Source organism: Lepidochelys kempii, chromosome 8 (assembly GCF_965140285.1).
Source record: "Lepidochelys kempii isolate rLepKem1 chromosome 8, rLepKem1.hap1, whole genome shotgun sequence".
In the NCBI taxonomy this organism is placed as follows: Eukaryota; Metazoa; Chordata; order Testudines; family Cheloniidae; genus Lepidochelys; species Lepidochelys kempii.
The window spans coordinates 64,582,386-64,596,880 of NC_136387.1; the positions used below are offsets into that span (position 1 = coordinate 64,582,386).

At 36.2% G+C, this 14,495-nt stretch overlaps 1 protein-coding gene across 10 annotated transcripts in view; it reads left to right on the forward strand.

Moving 5' to 3' along the window:
- NEK7 (NIMA related kinase 7) overlaps positions 1–14,495 on the forward strand; it is a 124,981-nt gene that overhangs the window by 96,096 nt on the left and 14,390 nt on the right. For all 10 annotated transcript variants that reach the window (XM_073356759.2, XM_073356757.2, XM_073356761.2 and 7 more), the window contains 3 exons: positions 611–719; positions 2,541–2,648; positions 13,275–13,369. In XM_073356759.2, coding sequence (XP_073212860.1) covers positions 611–719; positions 2,541–2,648; positions 13,275–13,369 — 312 coding nt within the window. The remainder of the gene's footprint in view (positions 1–610; positions 720–2,540; positions 2,649–13,274; positions 13,370–14,495) is intronic.

Consider the following 14,495-nt stretch of genomic DNA (forward strand, 5'->3'; position numbering starts at 1 on the left):
AAGTATTTTAAATTCTTAGACCTACACAGTTCCTGTGTTCCCAATTTTACATACTCTATGGCTTCTAAAATTGAGTTACATAATTTTGACAGCTTATGAATGTGTATCGTTGGTATTTGTTTTCTTCGTTCTAGGCTCATGAGAATAAAAGCCTATAGAAATTAATTTTGGTGGTGAAAACTTCTTTATTTTGAGAATTCCTTTAGTAACTTTTCCTTACTGCTGTCTTTTATCCATTATATGGCAGATTGATTCTGTACTACAACATTCCACCCCCATTTCCCTCCACTGAGGCTTTTTTTCCTCTGAAAAATGTAACTTTGTTAAATAAACATTATATGAACTTTTCTTAGGACTGTGGAATTATTTTAAACAGCTTAACGTTCAGTATAGTGTTGTATTTGTTGATTAATGTCAGCACATCCTGTGCTGGTGTATTATATGTTACTATTTCAGGGAGAAGTTGAACTTCCATATCTGGAAATAGCCCTAGAAACTTTTGCTCAAATTAAGTGAGCTCTGTCTTAATAGCTTTTAATTAAGAGTTTACCTGTTTTCTCAGTTAATTCTGTAATACGTTTTCAGTACTTCTCTGTTTTCTTTTATAAAGCATTTTAAGAAACAGAAGAGGTTGATTCCTGAAAGGACAGTTTGGAAGTACTTTGTTCAGCTGTGCAGTGCATTGGAACATATGCATTCTCGTCGTGTCATGCATAGAGGTAACATAGGATCATAGATATTGCATCTTTAACAAGTATTAAATATATGAGAGAACTTGGGAGGTTCAATGCAAATGATACCAAATAACATATTAAAAGAGTCAATTTCGACAAGTAGCTAACACAATGTGTGTGTTGTTGCAGTATTTTATAAGTAACTTTAAAAATAGAAAGGATTTCTTTTTAAAAGATATATGATACTCCGGGGGAATTCTGCACCAAAAAATTAAAAATTCTGCCCACAATATTTTAAAATTCTGCATATTTTATTTGTCAAAACAACACAATATAATCACTCCAGTTTCAATTATTTTGGTAATTTATTTCAAAATACCTGTCAGCAAGTATGTCTATAGCAATAGAGACAACAAAAAAGATTCAGGAAATGTTTTTTGACAAATAGATTCCTTACTAGGCATACTAATACCGAACTTTGAGTAATAATTCATTTAAACTACAATCCAGAAATGTATTTCACACACCCCTCAGAAGCAGTGCAAAGTCTTTGGGGAGTCAGGGGTAACAGAGGAGCTGAGAGGGAAGTAATTGATGGGAAGGAGCCTGGGAGTGAAGCTGGAGGGCTGTTGGGTATGGGTGGGAGAAGTATGGAACAGGGGTTTTGTTGGTTGGGGGAGGAATTGTTAGGGAGTTGGGAAGCCTTCCGCATGCTGACCCCTAGCCTCTCCCATTCAGTCAGGAACATCTGCACCTGTCCCCATGTGTCCCTGCACTCCTGTCCTTTCCATGTCCTGCACCCCCACTCAGCCACCCCTCCTTCCCTGTCCCTGCACCCTACTCCCCCCTGAATCCATGTGGCCCTGCACCCCCACTCAGCCACCCACCTCCCCTTGTCCACATGTGGCCCTGCATCCCCCTCCTATTCAGCCCCTGGCTCAATGCCGTCACATCACTAGCTCCCACCCCAGTCTGTCCTCCCACCACTAGCCCTTCTGAACTTCACCTCTGTCTAAGTCCTCCCATGCACCGTTCAATAGATAAACCACACTTGGACCCATCAGTCCCTAGTTACCAGCCACCCCTGCAAATTGCTGTTCTTGTGATCCTATTAAACACACATGCATGGATGAAAGGCCAAAAGCCTGAAAAAGTAAGTGTGTGGAAAGGAGGAGGTGAAAGTTCTCACATGGTAAGCATGCCTTATAGGGAACCTTAAGTAAGTTAAATGGTAGTGTATTGAATAGTAGCATTTTCCATGTTTCCAACAAAAGTTAAAATCATGCAGATCAGGGTTTTTTTTAAGAAGGGTGCCTATTGTTATGTTCATACATAAACTTGACCTGATTTTCAAAAGTTCTGCTTTTGAACTGTTGAGCTGTTGTTCTTGATCTCAGTGACAGCTGAGGGTACTTGACAATTAAAAAAAAAAAGCAGGTCAAACTTATTTAGGAAACTAGTGTCAGGTACCTTTTTAAAATGCTGCTGTTGTCTCCAAAGGGCAGGGTTAAGACTTAAATAGTTTATATAACAATAGGTATTATCAGCATGTGCATATTTTGTAGTTTTAGAGCTAAAACTGTTTTATGTGTTGCTTTTTTTATTTGTTGTTTTTCATTGCTCCGTTTTTGTTTCTATAGTGAAATCAGCCCAACCAGTAAAAGTAACTTGAGTTATAGCCACAAAAGTTAATTAGAATTTTTAAAATCCCGAATTCACATTTTATTAAATGCTTAAAAGATTTTCTAAACAGTACTGTCATTTGATTTGATTAACATTATACAAAATTACAAGACTCATTACATGTATTATTGATGGTGCAGTAGGGTTTATTGATAACACTGCAAAATGTTTTTCTCTTCATAGATATAAAGCCAGCTAATGTGTTCATTACAGCTACAGGAGTAGTAAAGCTTGGAGACCTTGGACTTGGACGATTTTTCAGCTCCAAAACTACAGCTGCACATTCTTTAGGTAAGAATATCATGCAAAATGATTTTGTTGCAAGATAAGATAAAATTTTATTCATGTAGACGTAATTTCTTTATATTGTGTTAACCCAACTGGTTTTGTTTTGTTAGTCCCCTGGTCAAACCGTATTAAGCTGTAATGATACCTGTTTCACACTCAGTTTCCTGTTGCTTTGCCCTCGGACTACTTAATAAAAGATGTCTGTTTAGAACAAATCCGTACCTATTGTAAACAGAGCATTTTATCGAGGTGTAATAAAAAGTAAGACTAAAGAATGAATTTCAACAGAGTTAAAGACTGCGCTGACCCTTTAATCAGCTGAGGAAAAAATACTATAATCGGGTATGCAAAATGAATTTATAAATGGAATGTGGAACATTTGTTGGTGACATGCACTTTGAGGAGATATGAAATGTAAAAGGTTCGATATTGCTAAATTAGATTTTGCTCATATTCTAACAGAACAAAAACAAATATCATGACATTTTAAAGCCAGATAAGTACATCTTCCTGTTTAAAAAGATTAGATACCAAAATTAGACTGATACATTGTCACTTGACAAAATATGGTTACATAGTATTTAGCCAATTTGGGAGAGCTGCATATGGAGCACAGATATTCTATTACCTAATCTGGTTCCTGTAAACACAATGCAAAATAGCAAAAAAAAAATTACCTTTCTTAAATATATAATTTACAAATTAAAGTATATCATGTTTTGATACTTATTCCCTGTGAAGACATAATAGGATTTTTATTTAGCATGATGACCTGCACCCCAGCCTCCAATTTGTAGTGTCCAGGGAGAATGGGATGGGCAGATCAGGATTTAGAATTTTGAATAGCAAACATTCTTAAAAAAAAAAAAAGAATGTGGGAGAATATTTTTTGAGTTATAAGAGTACAAAAGAACATCTAAAAACACCCAATTCTTTTTTGTATGGGAATTGGATCAGTCATAAAGAGTAGCATTATATTCACCATACCAAAAGCATTTGCAGAAAATTCACATCTTTTGGGTGTCATTTGAGGAGATTATTTAAAATCTAAAGAAATGGAATAGACTTCTTGAGAAAATGATACCAAGGGAGACACAGAGATTCTCTGTTTTTAAAGTGTTGAGGGATAGTCTACAAATGGTTAAATCTAAATATAAGTACGGTAAAGAGGAATAGTTCTCAGTAGGTAATCTATATTTAGAAAGGGAAGTTGTTGTGGGAACAGATAACTAATTGATAGATTGTATTAGGGGATGCTTCTGTTTACTCTGGGGGGGAAAAGGAAGTTAAATATATTGGTTAAATTATATATATGTGCTTGAAGCTGTGTGTGGAGGGGTGCATGTTACAAATCCAAAATCTTAAATAAATTAGGGGTTCAAAATCCTTCAGAATCTCAGTTAATCAAATCTTAAACAACATTATACAAAATGAATGGGAATCTCCACTTAGATGTTGTTGGCCATCTAAACTGAGAATTGCTTTAAAACTTTTTAAACCTATACTGTAAACATATCTGTCTGCTCATGACTGCCTAATCCCAAGAAAGCAGATTATTTCTCATTGACTGTGAAGGTAGAGGTTGTTCTAGGATACCCAATGGAATTTTGCAGGATTGCTTAGTAGGATATCTAGTTGTAGTTCATGTTCTGGAGCAAGTCAGAAAAAGAACTTGTGTTTATCTCATTAATGGCCTAATGCACTATTCACTGAATTCAATAGACCCCTTGCCATTGACTTCAAAGGGCATTGCAGCAGCCTTAAAACCACTCAAGAGAACGGCCAAGGCTATAAGACCCATGACAAAAATTTTATTCATATTAATAGTATCCAAGAGCTCAGGGAGCTTTAGGTAATTGCTGGATTTTAAAGAGCCAAAACAAGTGTATTATAAACTCTCATTTCAGAAAGCAGACTTTACACTCTATAATTTTGGCAGTATAATCAGCCAAGTCCCTGTCATCCAGGAAACCTTTGGGACACTCATCTACACATTCCAGTTTTTCCTTTTTATTATAGATTCCTGCTATAAGCAGAAACTGCCACATATTAACACCAACAATAATTACAGGGGAAAAACTGAGATTAAGTGAGTCCATGTCATCCCATATAAAAAACAAAAATAGTGGGGCATCTTCTTTTTACCTGGCTTCCTCTCTCTTGACTTTGGATATAATTTAAAAAACTCCAAGTCAAGATTAGGTAATATACTATTTTATTTAAAAATATTGTTGTTTGCCTGCTATAATATGCCAGTGGCCAGTTGAGGCAATATTGCAGCATTCTTCCATGTTACTTGTCCTGGCTTAGGCCCTGCTAATGTTTGTAAATAAAATACAGTACATAAAACAGCAATGTGAACAGGCTGTAGTGGGAACCAACATTCTTGTACTCTATTTGTGGGAGCCAAAAAGTCCTGATCTACAATGTTCAGTAAAAAGGGAGCATGCAGAGGAGGCAAAAGTCAGTGATGGAGGGAGAAGAGCTGGCCTATTCCTTTGAGTTATAAATCAAAAAGGTAGGAAAGACAAACAGTTGTTTCAACTCTTTTTTTTTTTTTAGGTTCACCATGGGGGAGTGGTTGCAAGGTGCTTGGAAACTGAGCTAGGTGGTTAAAAAAAAACAAAAAACTTCAAGTCCTCTTTTACAAACCTAAGAATCAGCAGGAAAGGGAGAAGAGAGCAAAAAAGGTGTTTTTTCAACTGGGGTGCTGGGTTTTGTTGCAGGGTAGGGAGTTGCTTCTTTTTTCTTTCCATAATTTAAACTCAGCGTGGGGGAGAAAATTTTGTGGCTGATGTATAAACTCATAAAAGTAAGACCGTACATTGTAAACACTGATATCAACTTTATAACATCTACTAAGCACTGATTTATCATAATCACTTTCCTAATATCCTTAATACAATCCTCTTTTGTTATTTCTGAATTTCATTTCTCTTGGTACTTCTGTTACTAGTTTCCCCAAACTACCCTTTCTTGAAAGTGGCCTTTCTTTTGGCTATTTCCCGCTCCAACCCTCCTACACACACAAAAATTAGTGAACTAAAAACTTTGTCCAATCACCAATCTATGTCTTCATCTAGAGATTTTTTTTTTTTTAACTACACCAGCAGAGTATATTCAGGTTTTGACATATATAAAGAAATATACTAAAATTCTCCTTAACTATATATAACTTCTAAATTTAAATGGTATTGCTTTTAATTGCAACTTAAAAAAAACCCTATTCAAACTTCAAAATAAATGTAAGGATTTTAAAGCAAATTTCAATAGTTAAAGTGGTCTGGCTAGGCTTAGATAGTGGCATTATTAATTGTATAGCCTTATCAAACAAGTAGGGGTTTCTGTTGTGTGTGTATTTAACTTTTGAGATTCTTCCTTTTTAAAACAAACAAACCCACTGAGTCAATCTCCCTTTTGGTAGAAGGTTGGTCATAATACCCACTGAAGTTAGAATGCACTGCACCTGGGTTGGTTAGAAGGGTATTTCAGAACAATATAAGATACACTTCCCTCATTTTTTTCTTTCCACCAACCTTTCCAGAGCTGAATGCCTTTCCTCCATAGCACATCTTATGGCCTTTATTAGAAGCAAGGATCAGCCTGAGTTTTCATTCTCAGCATGCCAGTACATGGCTCTACGGGTGCCAGCCTGTAGTCATGTTGTAGTTCCAAATCAGATTTATATATGTGACTATTCCCTTTGCCTACACTTCTAAGTTAAATCTACTAATGGTGTTAGTGGTAGCCGTAGAGTTCAGGAATGTAGATTAGAATTCAATAGAAAAGCAATAGAGCACTTCACTTCTTCAGTGAAACTTTGCTAGGTTGCTGCTTTGTTCCTGCTAGGCAGCGGAATATCTCACAACCTCCACATACATGGCCAGAGAGCGCTTTCTGGGGGCGGGGAGGAAGGTCAGAAAGGCCCCCAAACCCTGCAAAACCCCCTAGATGCACTGAAAGCACAGGGCCATCTGCATTTTCTAGTGATGCCACATTGGCTTGAGCACCCCCTGACTTTCATCCCCATGGCATCATAGTGCCAATGGAGCTATGCTGTCAGGGTTCCAACCTACATCTGGATGGTTATACAAAATGAACATGGGCCATAGACAAGATAATGCAGCTACCCTTGACCCTGCTCCTCCTCCTTACACATTGCTCTCTGGCCCTGTGATGGATCCTCTGTGGGTCCAGGAGTTGGGAAGACAATGCTGCAGTGAAGGCATGCACACATCCCTTTCTGATGTGGGCAGGGCCAGATGGCATGCATGCATATGATACTTCAAACTAGCCCATAATTTGGCAGAACTAACTATCTCAGTTTATGGATGAGGCTAGTGACTGGCAGTGCTTTGAATTCACCTCATTCTGAGGAGGAGCAATTTTGAACTACTTTAAATGTTTAGCAAAATAAAATAAAAAATGAGATGCTATTCTTTGATCTACAGAGTACACATGTTCAACTAAGGCAAAAGACTCAATGCTATTTTGAGAGCACAAATGCCAACCAATCCAAAAGATTCATAAAGTCCAGGAGGGATCATGGGGTTCTAGTATACCTAGTCTATGCCATTTTGTTCTCCGTAGATTCTTATACCACACTCATCACTGTAGCATCTGACCATCTTCTAGTAGTGTATTTATTAAGGAAAGTGACTAACACCTGTCACATGTTTTGTTCTCTCATCCTCTTCGTAGCCAAATCTTAGAACCACCACTCCATCCTTATTTTCCTTGACCTGTCAGCCACCTTTGACTCTTTCACTTGTGCTCTTCTCTTGAAATTTTGGCCTCTCTTGGCTTCTCTGACTCTGTCGTTTCCTGGTGTTTCTCCTACTTCTCTAATTGCTCCTTCAGCATATCCTTTGCAGGATCCTTCTCCTTCTCCTCTCCCCCAACTTTCTGTCAGGGCTCTATAGGGCTCTATTCTTGGTCTTCTCTTCTCCCTCTACATCTTATCTCTGGGTAATCTCATCTGCAAATACAAATTCAACGACCGTCTCTACCCAGACCTCTCTCCTTCTGTCCAAACTAAAATCTCAGCCTGTCTCTCACGTCTTGTGGAAGTCTAGCTGTCAGCTCAAGCTATATATGACTAAAAGAAAGCTTTTAATCTCGCCTACCTCCCAACCAACCCTCCCTACTACCTCTTTTCTTGATCACTTTGGACAGTACCACCTTCCCACCTGTCACTCAGGCCCATAACTTTAGGTGTCACCTTCAACACCTCTCTGTACATTCTCACATCCAAGCTATGTCTAAACTTACAGATTTTGTCTGAATCTCTAAGATAAACAGTCTTTCCTACCATCCACGCAGCTAAAATTCTTTCATCCAGGATCTCATTATCTTGCATCTCGATTACTGCAGTATCCTTCTCTTTGGCCTTGACAAAACAATCTTGCCCTGCTTATATCCATACAGAATACAACTGCAAAGATCCCTTTTCTAACCTGTAACTTTGTCACCCCTCTTTTTGCATTCCTTCATTAGCTCCACCTTCTGTATCACATGAAACATAAGCTAATTATCTTCTCTTTCAGAGCCCTCCTGGCTTGTCCTCACCTGACCTACCATCTCTTACTTGTTACTGAGATATCAACTCCTGCCTCCAACTGGCCCATGATGCAGCCTCCATCACTGTCTTGTTAAATTTTCAAACAAGATTCATTGTGCTTTCTCCCTTACTGCCCTGATACTTGGGAGGATCTCCTAGTTAACATCCTCAAAGCTACCTTGTTATCCTCCTACAAATCCTTCCTTAAGTGCTCCTTTGCCATGATGCCTACAAAAGTCTTGATAATGATTAAGCCTCTGGTGTGCTGAGAGCTCTGTCTATCATGGTGACTAACATTATATCATTGTTTCCTGGTACTCCTCCATCTGTCTGTCTCTAGCCATCTGCTGCCTCTTGTCTTATACTTAGATTGTAAGCTCCTTGTGGGAGGGACCATCTTTTTGTTCTGTTTGTACAGTGCTTAGCACAGTGGGGTACTGGTCCATGGCTAGGGCTCATAAGTGCTGTGATAATATACAGATAATAATAACTGCAATCTTGAACTTGATTTGAAATACTTTGGGAAGCCATTGTATGGAGTGAAGGACGCATTTGACGTGCGTATGGTTGCCTTTGTTGCTGAGGAGAAACACTGCTGCTTTCTGTTCTAGTTAGTTTTGTAAGTTGCACAGGCATATCATGTTGCTGTAGTCCAATTGAGAGGTGGAGTGAATAACTGAGGCAAGGTCATCATCTGGTGGGATGGAGTCTTACAGCCAACTAGAGATGATGGAAAGTGTTAATTACAGATGCTGCTGTGTGAGAGCTCAGTGCCCGCGAGGAATCTGAGCTCTCACACAGAAAAAAAAAAAAAGTCCTAAACCATGGTCTGAATTGACCAGTTGTGGGTGTGTCTCTTCAACCAAAGGAGACGGAACCGTGGCTGCAAAATTTTAAAATACTATCCTCTTCCCTCCAGCATTATCTCTGTCTTACTCAGGTTCAGGTTCAGCCAGCTGAATAGAGTATATAGAAATTGTTCCATTTGTTAATTTCCCTCATTTTTTAAAAATGGTGCTTTTTTCCCAGTCTGAATTTGTCTAGCTTCAACTTCCAGTCATTAGATCGTGTTATACTTCTGTCTGCTAAATTGAAGTGCCCTCTTACCAGATTTCTGTTCCCCATGTATGTATTTACAGACTTTAATTGTCACTCCTTAATCTTCTCTTTTAATAAGCTAAATAGATTGAGTTCCCTGAGTCTGTTGTTATAATACATGTTTTCCAATCCTCTAATTATTCTCATGGCTCTTCTCTGAAGCCTTTTCGGTTTTACAACATCCTTTATGAGTTGTGCACAGCAGAACTGGACACACTATTCAGTAGCGATTGCACCAGAATCAAATACAGAGGTAAAATAACCTGTCTACTCCTACTCAAAATTCCCATTTATGCATCCAAGAATTTCTTTAGCCCTTTTGGACAGAGGTTTGGAGCTCAAGCTCAGCTGATTAGCCACCATAACCCTCAAATTGTTTTCAGGTACTGCTTCCCAGGATAGAATCCCTCATCCTAAGCATGACCTATAGTCTTTGTTCCTAGATGTATGACTTTACATTTGGCTGTGTTTAAATCTATATTGTTTAGTTGAGCCCAGCTTTGCAAGTGATCCGGATTGCTCTGTGCCAGTGACCTGTCGTCGTCACTATTTACCACTACCCCAGTCTTTATGTCCTCTACAAACATTATCAGTAATAATTTTGTTAGCTTCTAGTTCATTGACAAAAATGTTAAATAGCATAGGGTCAAGATCTGATATTGTGGGATGCCAGAAGAAACACACCCACTTAATGATGATTCTCTGTTTATAGTTATGTTTTGAGACCTTTCAATTATTGAGATTTTAATCTTTTGTGTGTGTCAGAATGTAGTGTGGAATGAAGTCAAATTCCTTATAGAAATCTATTACTTTTATCAGCCAAACTGACGATCTTATCAAAAATAAAAATCGAGTTAGTTTGACAAATCTGTTACCCAGAAATCCATGTTCATGGGCATTATATTACCCTCTTAATTCTTCATTAATTCAGTCCAATATCAGCCATTCCATTATTATTTAATAGTAATAGACCTTACTAAAAAGAATTTCCCAACTTTAAAGCTGCGTTAACTAAATAGAGCAGTAAACTTACGGATTTTATAATTTTTCAAATATTGATCTACTTTATGTATTAGATCTTTCTTTTCTAGCATCCCACTCCCTCTTTCTGTTGGTGAAGAAAGTAATGTTTCTTTGTAGTGTTATTCATGATGAAAACATCTTTTAAATACAAAAACAATGATTTAGGAAAATAACATGTTTTAATTAAATCTGTTATTTGTTTACTAGCAGTACATTAGAAGAATCTCAATATTCTTATGTTTTAGAATATGCTGTAATGCCTTTAGTGTTTAAAGTATCAAAATAATGTATCTGTTTTCTGTTTGTATCATGCTACAAGCTGATTTTAAAGGGATATAACTATTTTCGACATCTTTAGGTGGTTTCTGAGAATTCAGTGAGGAAGAATTTATACTATAATAATATCTTGGCTTTGTTTCACTTCTTGGTCATTGGAGGCTTCAGTTTGTATTGCAGTTAAAGTGTTATACTAGGCTAAACTCTGTAAAATGCTAGCATTTGTTCTTCTTTTTCCCTATCATCAATCTTTCACACTCATATCAAACCACTAATGTATCAGCAGATTTCCCAGAGCTACTGGTTAAAATTACCTTTGCTTTTGGTAAACTATGAACCTTCAAACCTCAGTGTTTTCAGCTGCCCCCTGCGGATTCTGTGAAGCCTCTTTCTGGCACATTTCTCACTGCCAGTTACTTGTTTTATGTTTTAGAGCAACAAAAGCTGTAGATCTGTAACCTGTTAAGAGCCAGATTACTATTAAACTTGTTTTTCAATGTTAAATGAATTGTGCCAACAGAAAGTGCATCAGAACACTAAATCATGATATTTATTAATAGGTGCAAAGAGTGAAAGTTTTGAAGGCATTGTTTTCTCTGGAAATCTTGAGTTCAGATACAATTTAACAGTTGTACAAAAAGGATAATAAAAGTATGAAATGTGCTGTGGTATATCAAGCCAAATTGTTGTGTAATTACAATTTTTAGTTTCCTTTTCTCACCGCTTTTTTTAAATTGGCAAATTTACATGGTATGTTGGAATAAAAAACAATGTCAAACGCATAAGCCATCTGTAAGTATAGATGGCATTATGTCATATGCAGTACTTAGGTTGTCAGAATACCATCATTAAACTTACGTACTGTAAAAATATTGTTCTTGGGAAGTTAGGGTGGAATAACAGTCTAAAAGTTTAAATAAACCATTCTTTTCCCTTCTACTTATTCTTCTGGCTGTGTTATTGAATTTGGTGTTTGTAAAACTTCCCCCCACCATCAACCCTCCCATTCATAGGAAAGAGACCATCCCTTCTTGACCGTCCTTGGTTGTGAGTAAATATAAACATCCTGAGAGGATGGACGGTTTTCTCTCAGTAATCTGTCATTTTGAGATGCTCTTTTCTACCCCAACCCACCTTTCTTTAAACTCTTGATTCACAATTGTGATGATTCTGCACTCAAGCCAATGCTGAGAGATAATTTGTGGAGTTTGAGCTGATGCCCTCCTTTTCCGGAAAGTGAGGATGTCTCTTTTTAAACATTTGCAGGACCAAATCCTCCTTGTGATACAATATAGGACCCACATGTCTCTGCATATCCAAGAAAAGATTTTGTTCTGAGCCTCCATTGATCTAGAGTGTAGTTATCAGTGCTGTTCCCGTTCCCAAAGTTAAATTTCCATCCTAGACAAAACTATAAATTACCAGCAGGCATGGGCTGACTGTGATGGTATGGTACCAATATCTCTAATTTTGAGAATTAGAATTTTCACCCTTGGAAATCCTAGAAATATCTTACTCTGTTACTGAAAAAGTGTGATAATACATTGGTGAGTCCTCAGCCCTTACAAAAAACGTAGTACATTATGATGAGAACAACAAAACAAAAAAGCACACTTTTGGGAATAATTAAACAAAAATATGGATCAAATGGCTTTTTCTATAGAAGCGAAACATCTTGCCTTTTAAATATAAAGGCAAATCTTGGTTATCCAAACTTGTGATATCTGCTCTGCTGCCAAAATTCATATAGAGAATTTATCTCAACCTCTAGTTCTGAAAGGCAAAAGTAAATGAGAATTATTTTTTTAAGGATTTAGACTCAATAAAATGGAATGGGGTTGTAATCTTTTAGTTTTTAAAAAACTAATGTTGCCATTTATTAGTTAATGTACTGATCTAAATATTCTTCTAATTTATAAGATATTTAGCTTAAAGTAAATTCAATATTTATTAGATTCAGCTCATTCCTATTCAGTACACATTGCTTACCAAGAATAACTACTTGGCCATTCCCAACAAAATTCAAATAAAAAATGAGTGAATGTCTTTGTCTTCAGTTGTCAAAATTTGAATTTATTAATTTACTGTTGTTCCAAAAAAAAAATTGCAGCGGAGTTGAGAATAAAGTTGGGAATAAGTTGATAAACCAAAAATTTCCACTGGCTTTATTTTTTTGCAACTTTGTTTTTGGTTAATACCCATCAGTCAACACTGAACTTTAAAATATTTTTAAAAAGAAGAAATAATTTATTGAAGATTTAAAGTTTTAGAGAATTCTTCTAAATCTCTTTTCAGAGAGTTCAGTTTGGAATTTTTTTGATTGCTTCAAACAAAAAGCAAAAACCACTTTAAAAGTGTTTTACTGTTTTTTTTCGATTACAGAAAAATTAGTGATAATTCAAAATAAAACATCTTCATTAAAATAGTAACATTTTCAGAGCTAATATGTTTATACATGTATGTTTGTATGTGTGATTTCAACTGCTACATATGCATCTTCACATTAAAAAAATTGTATTTTATTGTTATGCATGACTTTATATTTATTATCATGCATGATCTATATATAAGATAAGAATACGTTTGCACCCTAAATATTACAGTATTTACAATGGTATAGATTTCAGGATAGCAATATTTTTCATTTAAAAATACTTCTGTGGTTATTGCAGTGGGTACGCCTTATTACATGTCTCCGGAGAGAATACATGAAAATGGATACAACTTCAAATCTGACATCTGGTCTCTAGGCTGTCTGCTATATGAGGTAACATTGATAAATCCAGTAAGCTTAATACATTGATGTGCTTTTGGATTATTAGATGTATCAATATCTGTTCTAGGATTCATCTCTATATTTTGCTTCTTAACGAGATAGCCATTTAGTGAGAAGCTCCTTTTAAGCCAAATATAAGTATAGATGGCATTATTTTTATATTTAGCTATGTGAGCTTTTCAGTAATTTCAAAATGTTATGATTGACCTGATCAAGACTTGCTTTTCAGTGAATTTTCTAAAAAGACATTGATAGTAATTTGTTGAAGATTTTAGGCTTAGTTCGGTAAGGATCATAGTCTTGAATGTCTAATGTGAAGCGCATTTTTTTTCTAAATTTCTCTAAATGTTTTAACTGGCTTTAACAAAATATAACTATGAAAACAATGCATATATGCATTCAGCATATGTAATAGAACTGATTGAAAGTATGTGGTTAATGAAAAACAATTGAAGTATATTTTTTAACTCAAGTTTCATTTGTTTGCGGTTATCTGAAATCTGACTAACAATAAAAAAAATGAGACTACAGCGCACACATATTCATCACTTCTTGGTTTAATTTTTATGAGCATAGCTTTTGAAGCAGCAGTTTAAAAAAAGATTGGCTTATCTTCAGTTTTCTTTGCTTGCAATTACAGAACTCTGATACATTTGTTAATCTCTACAATATAGACATAAATTAGTTTTATGTATACATACCTGTATCTAACATTAAGCAATGAAAAAGCAGACGTATAGCAAACTTCCTACAAAATTAATGAGTTTTGCCTTAAGAAAGGCATGCAAGATTGGCCCCTAAATTACACTACAAAATATTAGAGCATAAGCTTTCGTGAGCTACAGCTCACTTCTTCAGATGCATATCGTGGAAACTGCAGCAGGCTTTATATATATTCTCTGTGTATATATAAAGCCTGCTGCAGTTTCCACGATATGCATCTGAAGAAGTGAGCTGTAGCTCACGAAAGCTTATGCTCTAATAAATTGGTTAGTCTCTAAGGTGCCACAAGTCCTCCTTTTCTTTTTGCGAATACAGACTAACACGGCTGTTACTCTGAAACTACAAAATATGAGGATGTAGCTATCTTTTTACAGATCTACAGAATATAAACTTG